A 20,718-nucleotide genomic window follows, 5' to 3' on the forward strand; every position below is an offset into this window, starting at 1 on the left:
TTTATAAATCTTCAGAAAATATAATTATTTTACCTTTAAGCAAAGGATCTTGTTTGTTTTGAAAACTTGATGCTTCACTCTGGCCTTAAACAGTCTTCCTTGTCTTATTGCAAATGCTTTATCTTTCATCACAGGGAATTGCAATTTCACAGTCAGCAGCTTCTTATTTTAGATGAATGAGAAGGAATTGAAACTACTGAGCTTCAAGAAAAAAAAACTTCCTGTCATGCAATGAAGAACAGGGAAGCAGGAAAAAAGAACATAGGCTCTCAGCAGACTCAGTGAGAGTGTTTTCCACAAGAAATTACTGTTTCTTAATGAATTACATGAATCTATTAAAACCTTACATGAATTACCTCAATCTATTAAACTACACTCTGCCTTTTTCAGTGTGTAATACACCAACTTGCATGCAAAGTACATGACTAGTCTGATTTGAAATGATTTAGGAGGGTGCCAAAACAGTAGTCACACACAGATACCTGTGAAGGGAAAGATGAATCTCTGAAGTAGTGCCTGCCTAGACCTGACTACTTGTATCTGTTTGTATGGAAGTTCATCCCTACCTTTGCCCTCCAAGCTCATGTTGACTGAAATGTTTTCCCCCTTGTTCTTGTGCATGACCAGCAGATTGTGCTCCTGGCAACATCTCTGCCAGGCCCTGCTCTTGCTTGTGCTCTTCCAAGCATGAATTTCACCAGCTCAGTTTTCTTCTGTGTCTGCTTTCCCATTTATCCAGAGCTTCCCAACCGCTCTGGAACAGTAGGAGATGTGAGAGCCAAAGGCACTGAGTACTTGGTGGGGAACAAAATAGAAGGATACCTCCTTCAGGGACAATTCTATTCATTTCAATTTGTGCTCCACAGGTTGTACTAATGTGAACATTGCATAAATACCTATTTCTTGGGGAACCTGATAACCATGTTTTCATACCAGTGATGGATGATGCACTATAGGTCTTGACCTGGCTATAAGTGTTTAAAATATTGGCCATATGGAATAGTTACAAGCAGACATATGAATCCCTTGGGACATATTCCTTCTAGATGGGAAGTTCTCCACTGTAAATGGTTTCCCTGCTTTAAGGCACCAGACTTTGAATTCAGCCTTAATTGCAAATGCGTCTAGTTAATGTTAAATTAAAACACCCCAGGAAATCTGTACTTTTCACCGTATTTGTTATTTATGTAAATTTTTGGACATCATCCATTGCTTCAAAATCAAGTTAATTGGAAACATAAAGTACCAGGCATGAACACGATCCCATCTGAACACTCTGTGTCTGACACTGAACTGTTAAACTTTTTTATTCTTCTAAGACATTCTCCAGATTTCTACCCTGTGAAATCTTCAAATGCCAGATGAAGGCACAGTCTTTTATACAGAATCTCATCTTTTATTCTGAAAACTATTCCTAGTCAGCAAATATTATGTAAACATTTAAAGTCGGGTTGACATAAAGCTAAATCTATGCTCCTTTGACCTAGGGCTTTGGCCTGCATTTGCAAGGTTTGGGTAGATCCAAAGGTCAAAGTCCACATCTAAGACCATGGATGCTGAGCTGATTCACTTTTCTATGGCCTGTGGAATGTTTTTCCCTAAAGGAATGACAACCCACCATGCAGATCTGTGGGCTCTCTGTGATGTTTCAGTGACATTTGGTACCAACATTAAGCTTTGTAGACTGCTCCCAAGTTTAATAATATGACAGCTCTCTGTTGCATGAAACCATTTTCCCTACTGCAGCTTTGGGTAGCTTTGATAAAACATTTCTCTGCCTGACTGAAACATTTTCTTTCAGCCCAACACATTTGCCTAGAAAACAGCCCAGCAGCATCAACAGTAAGTAACCAGGGCTAAGGATACAAAGAATTTAGGAACTGTCTCTTGGCTATTTTTTTTCTGCCTTTGAGGAGTCCATTTGGGTGAAGTAGCTTATTCTACATGCAAATGCTTTTGCCAGCCTAGTTATATGTGTTTTAAGTCACAGGTTACCTGCCAGCATAGTCAGGCCAGCTGAGGCTCTGATGTGTGCACACCTTCACCACAAAGGTCACCAGCTGCCTGTGTGCTGAGACTGTGACAGGTTCACAAAACGCTGAGCAAGTGAAATTCAGGCAGCAGAACAGGCCACAGCCAGTGGCTTTTTGAGACTGAGCTCCCCCATGTGTAATGTACCACCCAAGCAGCAGAATCACTCGAGAATGTCAAGATTCTCTGAGACAACCAAAAACGAGATTTAAATTTGGTGTTTGTATCACAAAGAGTCCCTTCAGCAGGCCATGGTGATGACAGCAAGGGAGGAAGTTTGCTCTTTGACTGCAGGCAGTGCCATGGAAGTTTGCAGATGCTAATTTTCAGGAAAAGAAGCTTTCACAGGAACGGGATGTATTTGCAGAGAAGGGCTTTTAGTCTCTCATATGGGTTTTGAAATTCTTGCAGAGTGGAGAATGGCACATGCTACAGTCAGGTAATTAAGATTCAGCCTTCAGTTGCTTAATCAAGAATTATAAATGGTAGCAACAAGTAACAGTATGTTTTTACTTTCTGATGAGAACACTAAAGTTACCTCAGGACAGCCCAGCCCCCAAACTGGGGCAAAATCTTTGCTTTGGAACTTTATTTCTTCAGAAGTGATCATAGTTTTAGGGTTCACTGTCTTTCTCCACAGGTCCCTTTATCAGGCACCTGACTCCTTTTTGTGACTTGCCTTCTGCAATGTGGGCAGCCAAGCATTGAGGCGACATCTTTATTTTCTTCTTGGACTTGCCCTTGGATAAAAGGTATGCCTTTTAAAAAGTACTTGGTGCCTGCATTACTTCATTTTTATTTAAAGGCTTAAGCACAGCTTGTGATAAATTTTTCATTTCATGTAGTTGTTGGTTGGTGGTCTGGACTTCAGAAGAATTCAAGAGTAAACTACAGGCTATTTTTTAAAAATCAAATTCAAACTATGAAAGAAGATAAAAATTTATATCACTTACATTTCAAAACTGAATTGACTAGATCTTTTGGATTTCTACTCATAAAGACCTGAAAATTAAAATTAATTTATAGCTCTGAAAGTACTGGTTGTATTTTTTTTTCCAAATGAGAAGATGAATATGATATTTGAAAGTGTCTTGGAGGAGGTCAAATATGGTTTATATACATAAGAGGGGTTAAGTAAACTGTGTCAAGATTATCTGTGGCATGTTTCACTGGGACTTAAACATGTCATCAGGTCTTTATGGGCTAATGTTTATAAAAGGTACAAATTGCTTTCAAATGAGAGCTATCTGCTGAGGGTTAGCTGTTAAAAATGTTTACCTGTCTGTTTATAGTTTTCTAAATCTGTTTTGTTAACAGAAATTCTGGCAACTGCTTAAAGTATTGCACATTTCCAAAGAGTTTGACTAAAGCATATTGTTCCTGTGGATTCTTTGCTGCTATTATTGTGAGATAAACAGGTTAAATATTGACTACATAATTTCAGTTGCCAAGATTGGAAGTGGGCAACTACTGAAATATGCAAGTACCTCATGTAAGTCTAGATCAAAACAATCTGACATGGAAGGAATGATCAGTTATCTATAATATGTGTGGATCCCTCAGAAAATGCAGTTATATTCTAGGAGGTTCTGAGATACAGTAGGTAGATGTTTTGTGTGTGTAAATTAGTGCACTGCATTGATTCCTCTAACAAATATGGGGCTGGTCAATTAATATGGTCTGCAGTTCAAAACCATGACCCTCCAGTGGCTCCAAAGGGTTGGGGAGATTTTTAGGAAACCTGAAAATTCTAATGCATGTCTTGAATTTGGGGATATCCCCAGTCCATTTGGTATGACTCAGGTCTTAAAATACTTTGATGTTTTTCTTTTCTTATATGAACTTTAAATCACAGATGTAAGTTTTTAATAATTTACAGCACTTAGAGAATTTTGGAGTAACTTTTCATACTCTTATATGTACTTCAAACCATGAATAAGTCTGCTTTGGGGCAAATTTGTGAGGACATGATTTGATATGAGTTCTAAGTCTTTCTCTGAATGCAAACCAGAAAAGGACTTCTGGATCACAGATACACAGATGGTATTGTACCTTAATTTTCTGCTATCCTGGGAACTCATTAGTTTCTCATTATATCTTTTGTCTAAACATAATTTTGTATCAAGTAATTAAGCAATGAGTTTGCTATCCTCTTTCTCATGAGCATATGCTTAAGGGTATATACAATTCTCTATTGGTAAATGGTACTGTAGAAACATTGCTCTGATTAAAAATCATGAGTTGATAAGAAAGAAGTTAGTGACAAGAAAGTTGTGGTCCCACAAGATAAAACATTATTTTGTAGCAACATTGGGCAATGTGCTAAAACTATACAGCTTCTTTTTAAACAGCTTTCAATATTAGTCTGCACAATTAGCTTATCTTTTCTTATAGTAAAATCATATATTTTGATAATATTTAATTTTCATAGTGTTCCTAAGCTGGCAAGGATATACAGCACAGAAGTCAAGTGATCTTTTTACTGCATGGTTTACATAATTTTTCTTCTATTTTGTCTCTGGAAAATATTTTCTGGCTGTATGTTATTGTTTAATCCAGTGACATTTGTTTGGACCAGCTTTGCAGTTCCTGGGCTTCTGAATTTGCTTATTGTAATGCCTATATATAAACTGCCTGGTAACTAGAAAATTTCAATACACTTAAACATATTGTAAATGTTTTGTCCTCCATGATGTAGTATTTATGTTTCCTTTACTGCTTTAAAACAACTTCAATACTGAGAAGACACAGAGTTTGCAAGGGAGGAGGGAAATAATAGGGGAAAAGCGTAAAATGTCACATGGTATGTGTCTTTAATTCTATCATCAGAGGCTCAAAAGAGGAAAATTCGAACTTGTTACAGTTAAGATACTATCTTTTTGAAAAATTGAACAAGGAGATATTTTGGTTTATTGTGGAGCTTTCTAATAAATAAAAAAATATCATTCTGGATAACTTTGTTCTAGCTAGCATTTAAACAGTCATGCTCCCAAATACTTCATTCATCCCAACAGCCTGCTTTATACCTCCAAAGCATTTTTTTACTGTTTTGTGTTTAGTCTATTCTGGATGGGGGTATACAGGAAACCATTACTCAGGGTTCATAGGAAAGCGATTTTTCTCAGAACATTTCTTGAGGAAAGAGAGTTGTGTGAAGGTTTCCATAAATTGGCTGCTAAATTCAAAATTTCATTGCAATTTACCTGTGCCTATTGGAAATCCTTGTCCCAGCTCTGGCTGGTAACTGTCTCCACCCTTTTTTAGAGCTCTCTTGCAGTATTCAGGATATGCAAGTCGTTTTAAGGGGCTGTTCTGTTTTTCGTGGGCAAATCTGTAATTTTTTGGCCCTTCAACACTGCAGTAAGAAAATGTAGTTATCCCTTAGGAAAATCTCAGATATTGACTAAGGAGTAAACCATTAGATCAGGTTGTTGCTGACACGAGATATTCCAATGTGCTATTACAATAATGAGCACTTCCTTTGCTTTAAAGATTTTATTAAGGTTCCCAGGAGGGCAAAACTACCAATCAGTTTAACAACGAGCTCTCTATTTAGCTCATGTTACCATGTGGGTCACTTTGCCACGTCCTGGTTCCTTCCCTGCAGCTCCATTAGCTGGTGCTGTAGTGGAAGCAGCCCATTCCCCCAACAGCCCCTTGCATACAAAGGTAGCTGTTCTTTTTTGTCTTTAAAAATACTTCAAAACTGGTGACACTTCTTTATATAAGCACAACAAATACCCTAAAAATAGAATATTTTGTATAGGACCTGGTGCTCATTGAATGAAAGACTAGTTGCACACAGTCAAGACAGGAGCCTGAGAGAGAACCAGAGGATTGCTGCCAGTTGTGTTAGAAAACCAGGCAAAAGACTTGGAAGAAGAAAAGGAAACCGGTCCACTTGCAGGCAGGGTAAATATTTTAGGTGGATTTTGTTTTGTTTGTTTTGATCAGGTAAATTCATTTTAAAGCTGTATGGTTTGGCTTCTTGTGTTCCTTGGATTTCAAAGAACCACCTATGACACAAATGCAGCTTATAATGGCTTCTATTTTAAGGGGGGACTTTGTCTTTTTGTGTTAGAACAGATTGAAATGTGTATGCTTTCTTGGATCAGAAGCCTCTGATGTGCTAGTTGTATTTGCATATACATTACATTTTGGAATGACCTGTGACTTTGAAGCATTCTTCTGTGAAGACTATTCATAGCTCTGAAGACAATGGGGTTCTGAATCAAAGTTTGTCTGTTCTGCTTTCCTCCCTCAAGACTTGCTGGAGTAGCCTTTGCACTTGCTTTATCCCCTGGGATTCCACGGTAATCTGGCAGCTGGATTCATGTATCTTTTTATTTGTGTTTCTCGTAGTTGTTCTTCAGTGCAAGCATCTTCAAAAACATGTGTTGCTTCTGTACCCTGAAAAGCATGAACCCACTGGGGATTTACATGTGCATGAGATGAAATTCTCTTTGCACTGAAACTGAGCAGGCTTTCTGCCTTAGGTGGTAGAATGGTTATGTAGCAGAAGTCTCCTGCAGTGTATAACCATTGGTTGCTAATGTCCTGAACATCTGAGATAGAAATGAAGATAAAACACTTCTGGCCTTGATATTGTGCAGTTTTATAGGGAAGGTCCATGCTGCCTCTTGTGAGCAGCTGCAGAAGGGTTCAGGTTCACAGGGCTGGAAATCAATTCAAGTAAGTTACTACTGTGCTTTCCTTTTTTCCCACTGAGATTTGCATTCTTTCCCCCCCTTTTTCTATTTATTTTTTAAAGTCTAGTTTCAGTAATGTGAAAATGTTCAAATCATCACGCTTTGTTCCTTTGCTATGGAAAACAACACCACTGCAATTCAGTCCATTTATTCTCAAATACTATTTATTTTGTGAGTGTATTTAAAAGGCATTGACAAAACACCTGACTCTTTAAATTAGCAATACTTGTTGCCAAGCATGTGCTACTGCTTTGGCTTCATGTTTGTTATCTGATGCCTTGGTCATGCTACAAAAACTGTTCAGCTCTGGCTGAGATTGTTCATTTCCTTCTATTCAGATACTGGCTTTTCAAGTCTTAAGATATTGTTTGCTTTGTTGCTCTTTTACTCACAGCCCTGTTTATAACTGGAAGGCATGTAAGGTTTCCTGAGAAGAGTTGTGCAGTGAAACAAACTACTCTTATTTCTGAGGGTGTGGAAAGTATTCTTCAACCATTAGACTATTATGTGCCTCATGCTGAGGAAATAATACTATTAATGTGCCTAAGCTGGTCCTCTGAATAGTACTGGGAATGTTAGAACTTGCATCCAAGACAGGTATGAGTTTTCTGACAGGTGAACAGAAAGACAGTCTTCTGATGGTGTTACTTCATGCTGTTGTTTCCTTATTTTTGTGTTCCCCAGGGAAATGTGCACTATTTTCTGAGATAACCAAGCATTTCTCAGACAGCTTTTTTGGCCTCTGGCCAAAAGGGCTTGCTTTGTTTTACCAGCTTTTGAAGTTTTCTCTTCTTCGTTATTATCACTTTATTTGTCAATGTAGCAAGTTGCAGCATCCTTACTCTTGATTTCTGGATGTTTGGAGCAATGTTTGGAGTGTGAAAGGAAAGTCTGATGAATTTAAAGCAGACTGCTCAGTCCCTAGGCAGGTCAGAGAGGGATCAAGTTAGTCTGTCCTTTGTCATGGGAAAGGAGCTAACTGGGTCATCTGGCCAAAAAGCTTGATCATTGCTGATTTAAGGTGTTCTGGTATTCCTATTCCCTATCTTAGTAACAACTTTTGAAGGAATTTGGGGTCAGCAAAGAGAGAAAAATTGTATAAAAGGTTCACATCTGGCTTCATACTATATGGATTTCTCTAATATTTGATTCAAATATACATAGAAACACCAATGATCAAAAATACTTTCCTACTTTTTCCTCTGCCATTAGACTGTGCAAATAAGCAGAAAGACACTAACACTCACAGTACAGTAAATAAAAGTGGTTTTTTAACAAGTTGTAAGTGCAAACTAGAAAATAAAAATCCAAACTACCAACTGATGAGCACAGAATATTTTTTTTCTGGATAATCTTGTGCTATTTTTAATAGTGGTTTGAAAAAGAAGGCTTTTAAAATTGTAAATGTTTGAAAGAAGTAATCTGTAATGCAATAACAATTGTGCCGAGCAGAAAAAGAGCAGCTGTTACTGGAAGTTATAGTTAATTGTTGTATTTTCCAGAACAGGGTTGTTTGGTGGGAACAGTGGGGAAAAAATATGCAAGCAACTGCCAAAAAAACAAGCTTGTGAGGTGAAACTTGAATTTGCTCTCACGAGAACTTTCTAAGATTCATAAGTAACTGAGAAAAGCATGTTGTATTTAAATCTCTGGAGATACATTGTGCTGTATAGAGACAGAGCACAGCACACAGTGTTGGCAGGAGAAGGAAAGGAGAACAGAAAGTGCACCAGAAAGAGTGATAGGAAGGTGAGACTCAGACAGGGTGAAAGGGGGATAAAATGTCTACTGCCACTTTAAATTGGCTTTTTGTTTTGTTTAGTGGCTCCCTGAGTAAATTTGAGGATAAAATGTCTACTACCACTTTAAATTGGCTTTTTGTTTTGTTTAGTGGCTCCCTGAGTAAATTTGAAGCACCTAATCTTTCCCTCACTCCCACAGAACAGGTTTTCATGTGCTTTTTAAACAAAGAAAGCAAACCATGTCCCTGTTACAAATCTGTAGAATAGAAGATGGATAAATTAGCTGGGCATGTTTTGTAAGCCCTGTAGGCCACATCTGATGTGATATATGCATACCTAAAAGCAGTGTCTGAAGAGGGGCTTAAACAAAGTGTCCAAGTGGGTTCTGCCTATAGTTAGAGCAGTGGGAAAGGTGGGGTGGGAAGTGCCCCTGGGCAGACTGTGGGCAGGCAGGAGGAAGGTCTGGGGGCAGGAGGCCTCACTGGGCAGGTGCCTCCTGGCCTGGCAGTGACCATCCCTCCCAGGTGAGCATTCCCCTGCTCTGGCACTGCCTCTGACCCATGGAATCTGCCACAGGGGCTGCACTCTGGGAAAACAGCTTGCTAGTCAGCCTGTTCTTCCAGCACAAGGCTATAAAACATTGTAGGTCATAACAGGCAGCTATTTATTTCTTAATATGTCCTTAGGTGCCGCAGGGGATATTTTATTTTTTTTTTAAATAAAAATAAAAATAGCACTGGAATGCATTTATTAGGGATTGACTGTATTTATTTTGAACCACAATACATTCATCCAGATCCACAGACAAAGCTCCAAGAAAGTACAGTTTCCACTATACTCTGAGCTCAATTCTCTGATCACTTATCTTTGCCTGTATTGCCACCTGTTGTGAATAGTTCCACTGGCTTCTATGAAACAGCAAGCAGTAGCCAACTTTTACCCCAGTACTATTTGCAGGATCACTCTCCAAATTACTGCAGTACTAAGTTTAGCTCCAAGGAATAAACACATCACCCCCAGAAAGAACAAATCCAGAACGAAAGTTCAGCAATGCTCTGAAATTAATTTCTTTCAACAATGAAACCATTGAGGCTGATTACTATGAATTCATTAACCAACATGTCTTTCAGCTGGAAAAGCTTTTTCTTGTTGCCAACTGTACTATATTTATTTAACATGTGTGACCACTGAATATCAGTTGATATTAGAAAATTGCATCATTCATGCAAAGTCAAAATACTTTTTTTGTTCTTTTTATAAAACAGATAATTTCTAAGTTAGTTTGTGGAATGAGGTGATTATTATTGTTCCCATTACATTGTGGTAATACTGGACATGGTTCCGTAGTTAAGACTAAGGGAGGGCACAGGTGTTCCAAAAGCAGGAATTCATTCTTATACTTAGAAATTTAAATTATGTCCTATCTGAGACACGTCTACAATGCCTTGTTCTTAAATGAAATTCTGGCTTTTGTGAAGCCAGTATGAATTGTGGAATTAGTACAAGGTGTTCTCAAAGAATTTACAAAAATATTGAAGTATTAATTGAAGTTTAAAAATAAATTCTTTAAGCAAACGTAGATTCAACAAAAACTTGTTAAGAGCACATTTAAGATGTTGTTATGCTATCACACGAGTGTGTCACTGCTTATGAGTGCCACGTTAATAACTTCAGACAAGTAAGTATCACTTATACAGAAATTCTGTGCATAGGAATGGCATAAGCAGGAGAAACAAGATTTCCTGTTGATTTACAGGCAGTACCTGTTGTGATCAAAAGAATTTTGAGAAAATGTACTACTTTATGTATCTTGGCCAATGCATAGGCACACAGCAAGTGTGGGCTAGTCACTCAGTAGGTTGTATAAATAAACCATCCTTTTCACATTCCTGACCTGTATTCTGCTTTTACCCACGTTTTCCATGATGTATTAAAGGAAGAAATATCATGAGGGATATGGAGCCCACCGACTGTGCAAAATTCTGACACAACAAGTCATAAACTCTTCCCACCATTCTGGAAAAAAGTTGGTTATTTCTGGTTAATAAGCTGCCTATTTTTATTTTCTGTACAGCTATTTCATGCTAGATGTTGGCATCAGAGGAAGAGTAAGCACCTTTCTGACCTGGGAGCAGCCTTCAGACTGTTTCTGCCTCCAGAAGAGCTCTCCAAACTTAAATGATTGGCAACCACCTTGGAGTGTCCTGTCTCAGGTATCACCAAGGGGTGAGAGACAGCTCTCACTGCAGGTGGGAGGGCAAAAGAGGGATCAATCTGCAATTGTTTTTACACCCCATCTTGTTTTATGTAGTGCAATTTATCAAAATACAGGACAGATGATGTAGTTTATCTGTGGTACCAAGAAAAGGTCTACAGTTAGGTCTGATTTTCACATTGTACTCTTGATTCTTCTCTGCTCAGATTGAGGACTGTTTCTGTAAACCCTGTCTTGTTGCTGAGACTCCTGAGCCAGCGATACAATGATACAATCAGACGTGGATGGTACAGCTACAGCGGAGTTTAACCCACAGCAGAGCAACTCTGAATCGAAGGAGCATTTTGCACTGGCTTGATATGTCTCTGAGCAACGTGAGTTCATTGCTGTTATGTAAGTTTTCTTAAAAACATCATTAAAATTAGAATTATACTCCGAGTGTACTGCAATATCTGACTCTGAGCTGCATCAAGCAAAGCTTTGCTTGAGCTGCTGTTTCTGTCCCTTTACTGCCGTGCATTTGATGTGGTGTCCCAGGGAGCTGGGCAGAGACATGCAGTGATACAGGCCTGATCTGCCCAAATGCTGAGGCAGGTTCTGACCACAGTATTTCTAGACCTCTTCAATGGATACCTCACCAAAGTGCACAGGCTATTGGTGGCAACACAAAGGGTTCCTCACTTCAGAAGTGAAATCGGGAATGCAGCGTGGAATTTTAGGGAGCAAGGTTGTAGAAATCCAAAGGCAAGAGCACCCTGGAAATGAGTGCATTGAGCTAGTACCCTGAAGTTTTGCCATGAAAATAGCTCAGGAGCATTGCTGAATAGGATGTCTGTTTATTCATGATCACCACCACCAACCAGGTATAGATGTATACATATTAGAAATGAACTTTGATTTAATTGAATACATTCAATTCAAAGGATTAAGCAGAAATAATTTCATTTTCAAGGCTGGATATTTAGGAAGTGGTGTATGTCCAACCACTTCTACTTAGCAAGAGAGAACCTACACTTCAGAACTCTAATGTGGATCTGGCCCTCTTTGGGGAATTCAGATCTAGGACTGGGTCTGAGACAAGTTTCTATTTTTAATTACTTCTACCAAATTAAAAATTACTCCCACAATGCAGACCAAATCCCCTCATGTAAATCATCATCAGCAGGACTCTTTAAAGCTTATACAGACATGGGCCTTGTGCTGACCTCTGCACAGAGTAAGCCTCTCTTGCTGGGCCATCTCCACAGGAATGAATTTTATCCAGAAAGCACAGCGGAAGAGGTTCAGATTAATATTCTATGCTAGGCTTTTAATATTGGGTAGCATAAAGGTCAAGTAAATAGTCTAAAAATAACTGAACATTACTGCTATGAAGAAGTTACATCTTTGTCTCTTTGGTGTTCATCTTGTAACACACAGATTTTGTGATCGTATTCTGAGTTACTGAACCTCATCACTGCTGAGCTGATTCCTTGCTGTTCAATGATGGGTCCATAAAAATTTACTATGTTATCCAAACCTGTTTCAATTGACATTTAGGCAATTTGGGTATTGTTTTTAATGTTCAGGCAAGCCATTCTTAAGAAGTGAGCAATGCCCTTGCACATTAATTCAGCACTGAATCAATTAACTAGCAATGCATGCAGTTTTGTATCAATATCTCATCTATTTTCAGTTAATTAGGTAACATGATTAGGATCATATGTGTTGAATTAACAGGTCAGTGCATCATTTCACTACAATTGCATCTAGGAGATAATTTGATCTGAAAGCCATATGAGAAGAACAACAATTTACCCTTCTCATACCCAAGTTCCCAGTTTTGAATGTGATCAGCCCAATGGTTCATGGAAAGAGTTCAGTTTTGAGTTCTATGTAGAATTTGTGCTTTGAAAGGTAAATTTCTAATAGAGGCATACAGGTTTTATAAAATGGTCCAACCATTTGCACAAAAACTGCACAACAAAATGACAGAGAACATTCTTCAGTTCTTACTCCATATTAGTCAGTTCATATTTGTCACGCACTTCGTTTTCTCCTCCTGACTGAGGATCTGAGTGATGCATTTCAATAAAAATAATGTAGGTCATTGCTCCAATTACAGCTCCCAGCAGAGGTGCAACTATAGGGACCCACCACCAATTATTACCAGCCCTGTAAGACAAAAAAGAACATGAATAACTATTATTTGCTACTCAAGTGAACACCTTACTGTATATTTGTCAGTGAACAGATACAGTGGTATGACACTCACTGCAGCATAGACCTTTCTATTTTGTCTCACATTTCTGTAAATGGATGACACCCCTGTTTGCCCTGCCCAGGCTGTGACTGGAATGCTAAGTAACAAGCACCAGGCACATTGGTTTGGTTGCACCTTAGAAAATAAGGCCTTTTTACTACATGTCTGTTTGGGGACAGAGGATAATTTCTCTGTTGTGGAAAGTGGGCTTCATTGACTTACAATGAAATGAACAGGGACATATTTATTGCCCAGCAGTCTTGACTAGTGCTGTCACCAGATGCTTGTAAATTGGTTGTCAGGAGTAATCAAGGCAAATGTATGTTACAAAAATGGGTTATCTCATGCACATGGAAAGTTGCAGGTTCACACCGGTAATAGTATATATGGTGTTCCTCTTGATATGTGTAGGAGATCATACTTGATTTTGATTATATTTCCCTTAAGGACTGTAATAAAACACAGAGACTATAAAGTGGATTATCTTTGACTGGAGTGGTCCAGATTCAAATTTCATGATGTAGTATTTTATCTCTGTGTTTAAAATGTGACGTCTTTCAGTAAGAGGCAAATAGACATTCAGAAGTTCTATACGCCTAAAAATCTTGCTTAGAATTGCTGTATTCACTAAGAGAATCTGGCAAGTTGGCTCCACTGAAATGTTTACATTCACTTTGCATAATTACTATGATTTAATTTTAAATATGTAGATTTATGAACATTTTTTAAAGTAAGTAGTTCACCTGTATCAAACTATAAATAACAACTTCGTATGCTTGAAAATAAGGCTCATAGAATTGCTCTCCCTTTCCTGGAGGTTCACATTCAGACAGTAAATAACTAAGTACTGGGTTCAGAGCAGACTCTCTAAACTGTTTTGATGCATTAAGGTGCTTTGATGGGATAACATGCTGTATTAATTGAATATGTGAGTCTCCAGTGAAAATCCAGCTACCTCAATTTCATGCATATTGAAAATGGAGATTTTTTTCCTCCCAGAAATACAAAGGGACAAATTAATCTGTGAGAAGAACTTTACAGGAAGGTGCAGGGGAATTTTTAAGCTGTAAGGATAATTATTCACCGCTCAGTTGTATAGTTTTTAGCAGAAGTGAACTTCTGGTTAAGTCAAGTTAATGCAAGAATAGAGCTGTTCAAGTATCAGTGCCCTATTGATGATACTGTTATTCCTTGTTCAGAAATGCCTTGGATGTGTATGTTTTACCTTTGGAATTATTTATATTTTGCCCTGAGGATATAAAATAACTCCTGATATTGTTCTATTGACTTTATAAATCTGTTTGTTGTTGCATCACAAATTTCTCTTACGCCCTTGAATTTCTGGAACAAGCATGGACTAAGGTTTTATTGACTTAATCAGCACATCAAAATCTACATCAAGTACTTGCTTGTATTATTCTCTGTGAAGTGTGTGTACATGGGCATGGAAAAAAGGTGTTTCTTGGCAGGTGTCTCTCTTGGCTTGTTCCACGAACTGGCATGTGCCTCATCAGCTCCTACATGACCTTCTCCAAATCATGGCCTGTATTCACAGCAGCTGCTGTCAGCTGTGCTTTAGACACCCTCTGTTAAGGTTCTGGGTGTAAAACCTTTATAGAAGGTGCTGCCAAAACTGAAACAAGATCGGGGCACAGCCAAATTAGGAGTTTCCATGACAGTCCTGTCAGCACAGGAGCAAGAACTCTCTGTGACAAGCCCAAATAGCTTCACTGAAGGACCCTTAGTGCCCTTATACCCTGGCTTTACCCCAGTGGTAGGAAAACACCCAGCTCCGCCTCTGTTATCATCGGGTGTTCTTGGTGCTGGGTGGGGTGGGAGGCGCGGTCTGTGAGAGGAGGAGGCAGCACACGGACCTGTCCAGCGGCACTTTGCCTAACCGTGAAAATTTCCAGGAAATACAGTGTATAACCTACATGAACTGGGGACTTTGGCCCATTTTAGACTTGCAGATACTCTTCTCGCTGGCCAGCTGCTGCAGGACAGGGAACACCGGGATAATCCGGGCTGCAGGGCTGCACTCCAGGAAGAGCGCTCAGCATTTCGGAGGCCGCTTTGCCCCCCGAGCCCCAGTGCAGACAAGAGATGCGCCTTCTGACTGCACCTTTTCCAAAGTGCAGTTCGGTTTAGCCCGGGAGACTCGTCCTGGGTTCTGGCGACCACGAGGTGTCAGCGTTACCGCGCCGAGCCCGCACCGCCGCCGCTCCTCGCGGCCAGACCCCGCCGCAGCCACGGGCAGGAGAACCCAAAACTAACCGGGGTGGAATATCCCAGGGATACCTTCAAATGTTGACACGAAATACTGATCTGTGCAGCTGTTTCCTTCTCTATCGTTGCTGTTTCATGCTCTGTTTTGCTTGTGAAAATAGAGCCTGGTAATTGTAGTTAAAGATCTGGCTGTTTTCTCACTACAGACAAAACTTTGCTCCCCAAAACTTTTCTTAAGCTTATCAGAATATTAAGCATGTGCTTAAGAAAGACTGGTTGTCGCCATGGTTTTAGGACTAGTCATTAGAAACACCGAGGTCTCTAAAGTCAGCTGTTGTCCCCAGTGATGGGGACAGTCAACATCTGTGACACCTCCTCCCAAGAGGCTGAGCAGCAGTTTGCAAGAGGAGGCCCAGTGCTGACTGCATTTATTGTGTACAAAATGGTGCTCTCGAGGGTGCACTGACACCGCCTTTCCAGCTGCAGTGGAACAGAACAGCTTCTAGTGGGAGCTTTTAGCCAAAACAAACCCATTGTTATGGGCTAGGGAAACCACAGTGCAGCTTGTGTCCTCTGGCTTAATTTTTGGGGAAGTTGCTCTTTCAGGTGTCTTTGTGCAAAATGTAATAACAGCAACATTTAGAAAACCTCTGCTTAACTGCCTTCTTATTCTCTGGACAACTCCATGGTCCAACAGAAGAGCTCCCCTCCAGGCTACTTGCAGTTCACTGCCTGAATACATGATAAAACCAGAATTTTCTGGACCTGCAAGCACAAAGAAGGGTAGAGGGGATGAACTACTTGTCTCGACGTTTAGAGCACTTGCTTGAGAACAGTGTAGAAAGTCTTGCTCCTGGGTACCTGATCTGTTCCCAAGTGAGGCTTTCCTAGTGGTCCCTGCCTGCTCTGTAGACAACATTTGAACACTCATTGACTTGGGCAGAGAGTGACTCATCTTGTGAGATGCTTCCTCAAATGTGGAATGTCTCCTCAAGTATTTCCTACTGCTCGGTTTGTGCAGCACTCCCCTCCTGTCACTGTGGAGGTTTCATGCTTAGGTCCTAGATCCTGGGCATGCCTTTACTAGAGAGCTTAAGCACCTGTCTCAAGGTTGTGAATTCCAGTTAAATGGAGACATCCAAGGTTTAGCTGTCAACTGTTGCTGCACTGCTTAAGTTGCTCATGTACATGTAACTCCAGCAGAGCATCAGGCAGTTCAGGATCCTAACTACAATCATTCAGGGTTCTCCCATGGTTCTTCCAGCTACCTAACAGGGCTCAAATTCTTCCTAGGTCCCACCAGGATATGTGCTCTAAAAAGATAAGAACATTCCCTTGAAATTATCATTCCTTTGGTTATAACTGTAGCCTTTTAACCAAAGGCAGGCAAGAAGACTTTTTCCTCAATTTATAAAGCCCAGTTTATTCTGGCAATGACCAGAGATCTTGTATCTCATTTTGTTTATTCACATTTTAAAATTTCTTAGCAAGGTCTTCACAGTGGGATTGCAAATCTGTATACAAATCCTAAAGCTACAGTAGGGAGGAGCCCATACTGGTACAGATGTAGAGTTTTCTTGTAGCTTCCTTGATGTAAATGTGTAAGATCTTAGCTTTGGAGGGGAGGGGAGTTCACAGGTATTCTGTGACTAGATCTCAGTACTTCCAAACTTCCAAACCTTTTCAGTAACGTAATAACCAACTTCATAACGTGTTACAGATTATAGCACATGATACCGTGGTTAATACCACAGTCAACAACTACTTGTAATTACAAAGATATGAGAGGGGAGAATCTGAAGTGTGGGATGTCACTCTGTGTGCCCCTGTTTTTAAAAAAAGTGCAGTCTAATGGTGCTGCTGGGGAGGAGAAGTTTGCAGGTAACTAGACTAGTGACCTGACCTCCTGCCAGAGGCTCACCAGATCTGTCTTACATCCCAGCCTTGGCTCTGGCTTAAGGTGTGACTGTGTGCCTGTTTCATCTATGCCATACCTGGCTATTTTTGTATGAGAAAAGCTTTGCTAGTGCTCTCTCCAAGTAGGCACATGATTTGTGTAGATAGAAATCGTAATAAATGCAAATTATCTGTGCATGGTGAAGTAGCTAAAATAAAATCTCTATTAACCAGAGCTCTCTAGTGGCCGACAGTACTTCTGGGGATTCCTACTCGTAAATAACTGGAAAACCAAACCAAACAAAAATAACCTAAATTTTGTGATGACAGATTACTCTTACTTAGATACCCCAGAGTGCTTCTTGCACTGGATGTGTGTAAGCTGTGGATTTGCTGTGAGACTAATTAGCTGTGCCTTTGGCCAGCCAAGAGCGTGTGTGTGTGTGCACAGCCATGCACGGGGATTTGAGAGCGTGCCCTGAAATGTGGGAACATGAAGGGAACTTTCTTTCATTCACTCCTTCACTCCCAGGCAGGAAGTCAGGCTTTTAGATTGTTGTGTATTTCTGCAATAACTCAGTAGTAGTAATGGGCTAAATCAATCTAATACCTCTGTGTTTCTTACAGCACCCAATAAATATTTCCACCTAACTCTCTTCTGATTTCATTTTTTTTTCTGAAAGCTGCAGAACATGAGAAGAAAGAACTCCTATTTTCAGTGACCTCTAAGAATCTCTAATATTTTGGGAAGGTTCTGCTTGAAACAATGATTGATATTAGAGATAATGCATGTTTGATTTGCCCTGGGAGCAGGAAATCCTTTTTAAAGCCCAGTTCCTCGAGGATATCTGGCTTAAAGTGCATGAATCGCTGCTTCTGGTATGTAAAGAATTACCTGTATGTATATAAAGTATGGCTTGGTACCATGTTGAATCAGGATCTTACTTTCCTAGAAACAATTTTAGCCAAGAGCATTTTACCTCATATCCAGGCATACTTACGTGAACACTTCCATCCCCCACCCTGCAACGGCGGTGAAGAGCCTTGGGCCCAGATCCCTGGCTGGGTTCATGGCACAGCCACTGTTCATCCCCAAGGAGCAAGTAAGAACAATTATGAGAAGTCCTACTGCAATTGGCTCCAGGCCCTTCGGGACGCTGTTATTTCTAGTGTCAAAAATAGCAAATACAGCCACAAGAAGAACAGCTGTTGACATCACCTGGCCAAGGCAAAGAAAAGGATATTAAGCAAATATGTGCAGATTCTTTCCAATAATGAAAAGAGGGGCTATGGTAGTTCTGTGGATTGGGGTGGCTTAGAGCTGGTATTTAGGTTTATCCCACTATACAGAGTAGAAAAATTTGGAAATCAGTGCCTCTCTACTTCACAGCAATGAGATGTTTTGATCTCTGTGCTGAAAGAAAAAGACAAGAAGTGTGCTGAAGACACTTAAAAAAAGTAATCTGCAACACCCTGGTGTGGAAAGAACTGAGGATTTAAAAAGCATCTCCTGTGTGATGCTTTGTTTCCATATTTTTTTCCTATCAATTTAACAGTTCTATTCACTCAATTTTTGGTAGTTCTGCTATGCCAATGCAATCAGTTATGCTGATATAGAAGTGTTTCACATACCTGTAGTTCTTGCTGATAAATTAGACTAAATATGCACCTTTCTATCCAGGTATTGCATAACATCAGAAGAAAAAGGGAAATCTACAAAGCCAAAACTGATCAGCTAAAAATTAGGAATTACCCAAATTAATGTTGCATGGATAACTGTAACGTGAACTCTGTATTGCAAATGCTAATTGAGCTGATGAAGGAAATTTTCTTAGAATTGCTTCCATGGAAATGCAGTTCTACTTAAATCAAATGCTTTGTAAATGTGGATTTTGCTAATAATTAACTCAATGGGAAAACAGACAGAAGCTTCAGTGATGTCAAAACATTCAATTTCTATACTGATTTAAAGAAGTTCACGTTTGGGGTTTTTAAAAATTAGTTTTTTACATATTTTTTAAAGTTTGTTTTAGAACATTCATGGGTAAAAACATCTTAGGAAAAAATCTGTTGACTGATCCAAAGATCAGAACTGTCTTTCTTACAAAACTTCAAAAGACTGTTTGGATTTTTTTGAAGCCAGATTGCACAATCTTTTACATAAGGAATCCTGTGCTCAGGCAATCCCTAGTTTTTCATACCTTACTTTTGCAGTATTTATTTCGTGCATGACTGAAGAATATGGGTAAATAGTTTAGAAGTAGATAAAAGATATGCAACTTCATTTTTTCACTGTTGCATAAGTAAGATTAGAGGATAGACAGCAAATACTACAAATCTATCTGCAAAGAGAAGGTTGAAGAGGAGGCTTGTGGAAGCAGGAAACTCAGTTGTTCAGGGTGTGTTAAACTGTTTGCTTAAGCTTTACTTAAGGAATAATAGGTCCACAAAATGGGCTGGATTTTGATGTAATGGACATGACTCTGCTGAGGTTTATGGAGAAACATTGATTTATGCTGGGGATAACCTCTTACACATATTGCACTGAAGATAGGTAGAGTGCAACAATTAAGATGATGAAAACAACAATTAAGATGATGTGAAAAGAACAACCTGAAATTGTCTTGCTTGTAAAATATTACTAAAAGGTAACCCCCCCACGAACAGCATTGCATTCTCATTGTATTTTACACAGGGACATATGACCAAAACAGTAAGATTCACAATGCTCCTTACATCTATGTATTTTTTTACTGCTTGGTCTTGCAGATTTTAGTACATTTAATTTGCAGAATTAAGACAGCAAGTGCACTTACCTGATCTGCAAATCCATTCATGAGGGACAGATATGGAGCTGGGTATGTTGCAAAGATATGTGCTGTTGCATTAGGTCCCGTGACTTCAAGTTTCCCATCGCTGTAATCCATAAAGGCATCTGTAGAAAACAGCCAGTAACTGCCTGCACTTCTCCATAGACACCGGGTTTTCCAGGACTAGAATGTTTGGGATAGGTCTGTGCACTTCTCATTCTCAGCTGTAACTGATTTTTAAGGTCCCTTCCAACCCAAACCATCCTGTGATTCTTCTGTGCTCTCTTTTTCTTGGAGCACAGTTAATTTGAGTACAGATTTGGGGTGATGTACTCATTCTACCCTCCTGTCTCATCTCTCCTCCTGTACCTTGAAGTATTCACTTTATAAATGACAACTTTCAATATAGGGCTGGTTTTCCTCTGCCCACTGCTCCAAACTCAGTGCCAAGGAGCATTTTCTGATTCTGAATACAGTTGCATTATTCTGTAAGAGTTGCTACACTTGGTAAGATGCCCCAAGCAGTGTCCCAGCTGTGCAGTTGTGGATACTCAGCCACCAGGAATTATTGTTATTCCATCTGACAGTTGTGCAATTTTAGAAATAAGTATTTAGAAATAAGAGGACACTGAGATGAAGCACTCAAATCTCCATAGACAGACATGGAAAACAAACTCTAATCCATTATTTTATTAGTGGATCCAGTGATGAGATGATACTTGCAAGTAAAGAAACAGCTCCCCGTCTCCTGAAGCTAACAGAAAAATCTAATTCTCCTTGCTCCTGTGTTTTTTCTGGTTTTGCTTAAGGCACAACATGGCTGCAGAGAATATTTAGTTGTTTACTT

At 39.5% G+C, this 20,718-nt stretch overlaps 1 protein-coding gene across 3 annotated transcripts in view; it reads right to left on the reverse strand.

Moving 5' to 3' along the window:
* Window positions 1-9,228: 9,228 nt before the first annotated feature.
* The window catches only part of AQP9 (aquaporin 9), a 28,617-nt gene continuing 17,127 nt past the window's right edge, over window positions 9,229-20,718 (reverse strand). For all 3 annotated transcript variants that reach the window (XM_051796346.1, XM_051796343.1, XM_051796347.1), the window contains 3 exons: window positions 19,878-19,996; window positions 18,063-18,280; window positions 9,229-12,851 (listed from right to left, as the gene is read on the reverse strand). In XM_051796346.1, the coding sequence (XP_051652306.1) occupies window positions 12,689-12,851; window positions 18,063-18,280; window positions 19,878-19,996 (500 nt within the window). In that variant the 3' untranslated portion in view covers window positions 9,229-12,688. The remainder of the gene's footprint in view (window positions 12,852-18,062; window positions 18,281-19,877; window positions 19,997-20,718) is intronic.

The sequence above is a fragment of the Manacus candei genome, unplaced genomic scaffold (genome assembly GCF_025592945.1).
Source record: "Manacus candei isolate 608988 ecotype Guabito, Panama unplaced genomic scaffold, ASM2559294v1 h1tg000046l, whole genome shotgun sequence".
Taxonomy (NCBI): domain Eukaryota; kingdom Metazoa; phylum Chordata; class Aves; order Passeriformes; family Pipridae; genus Manacus; species Manacus candei.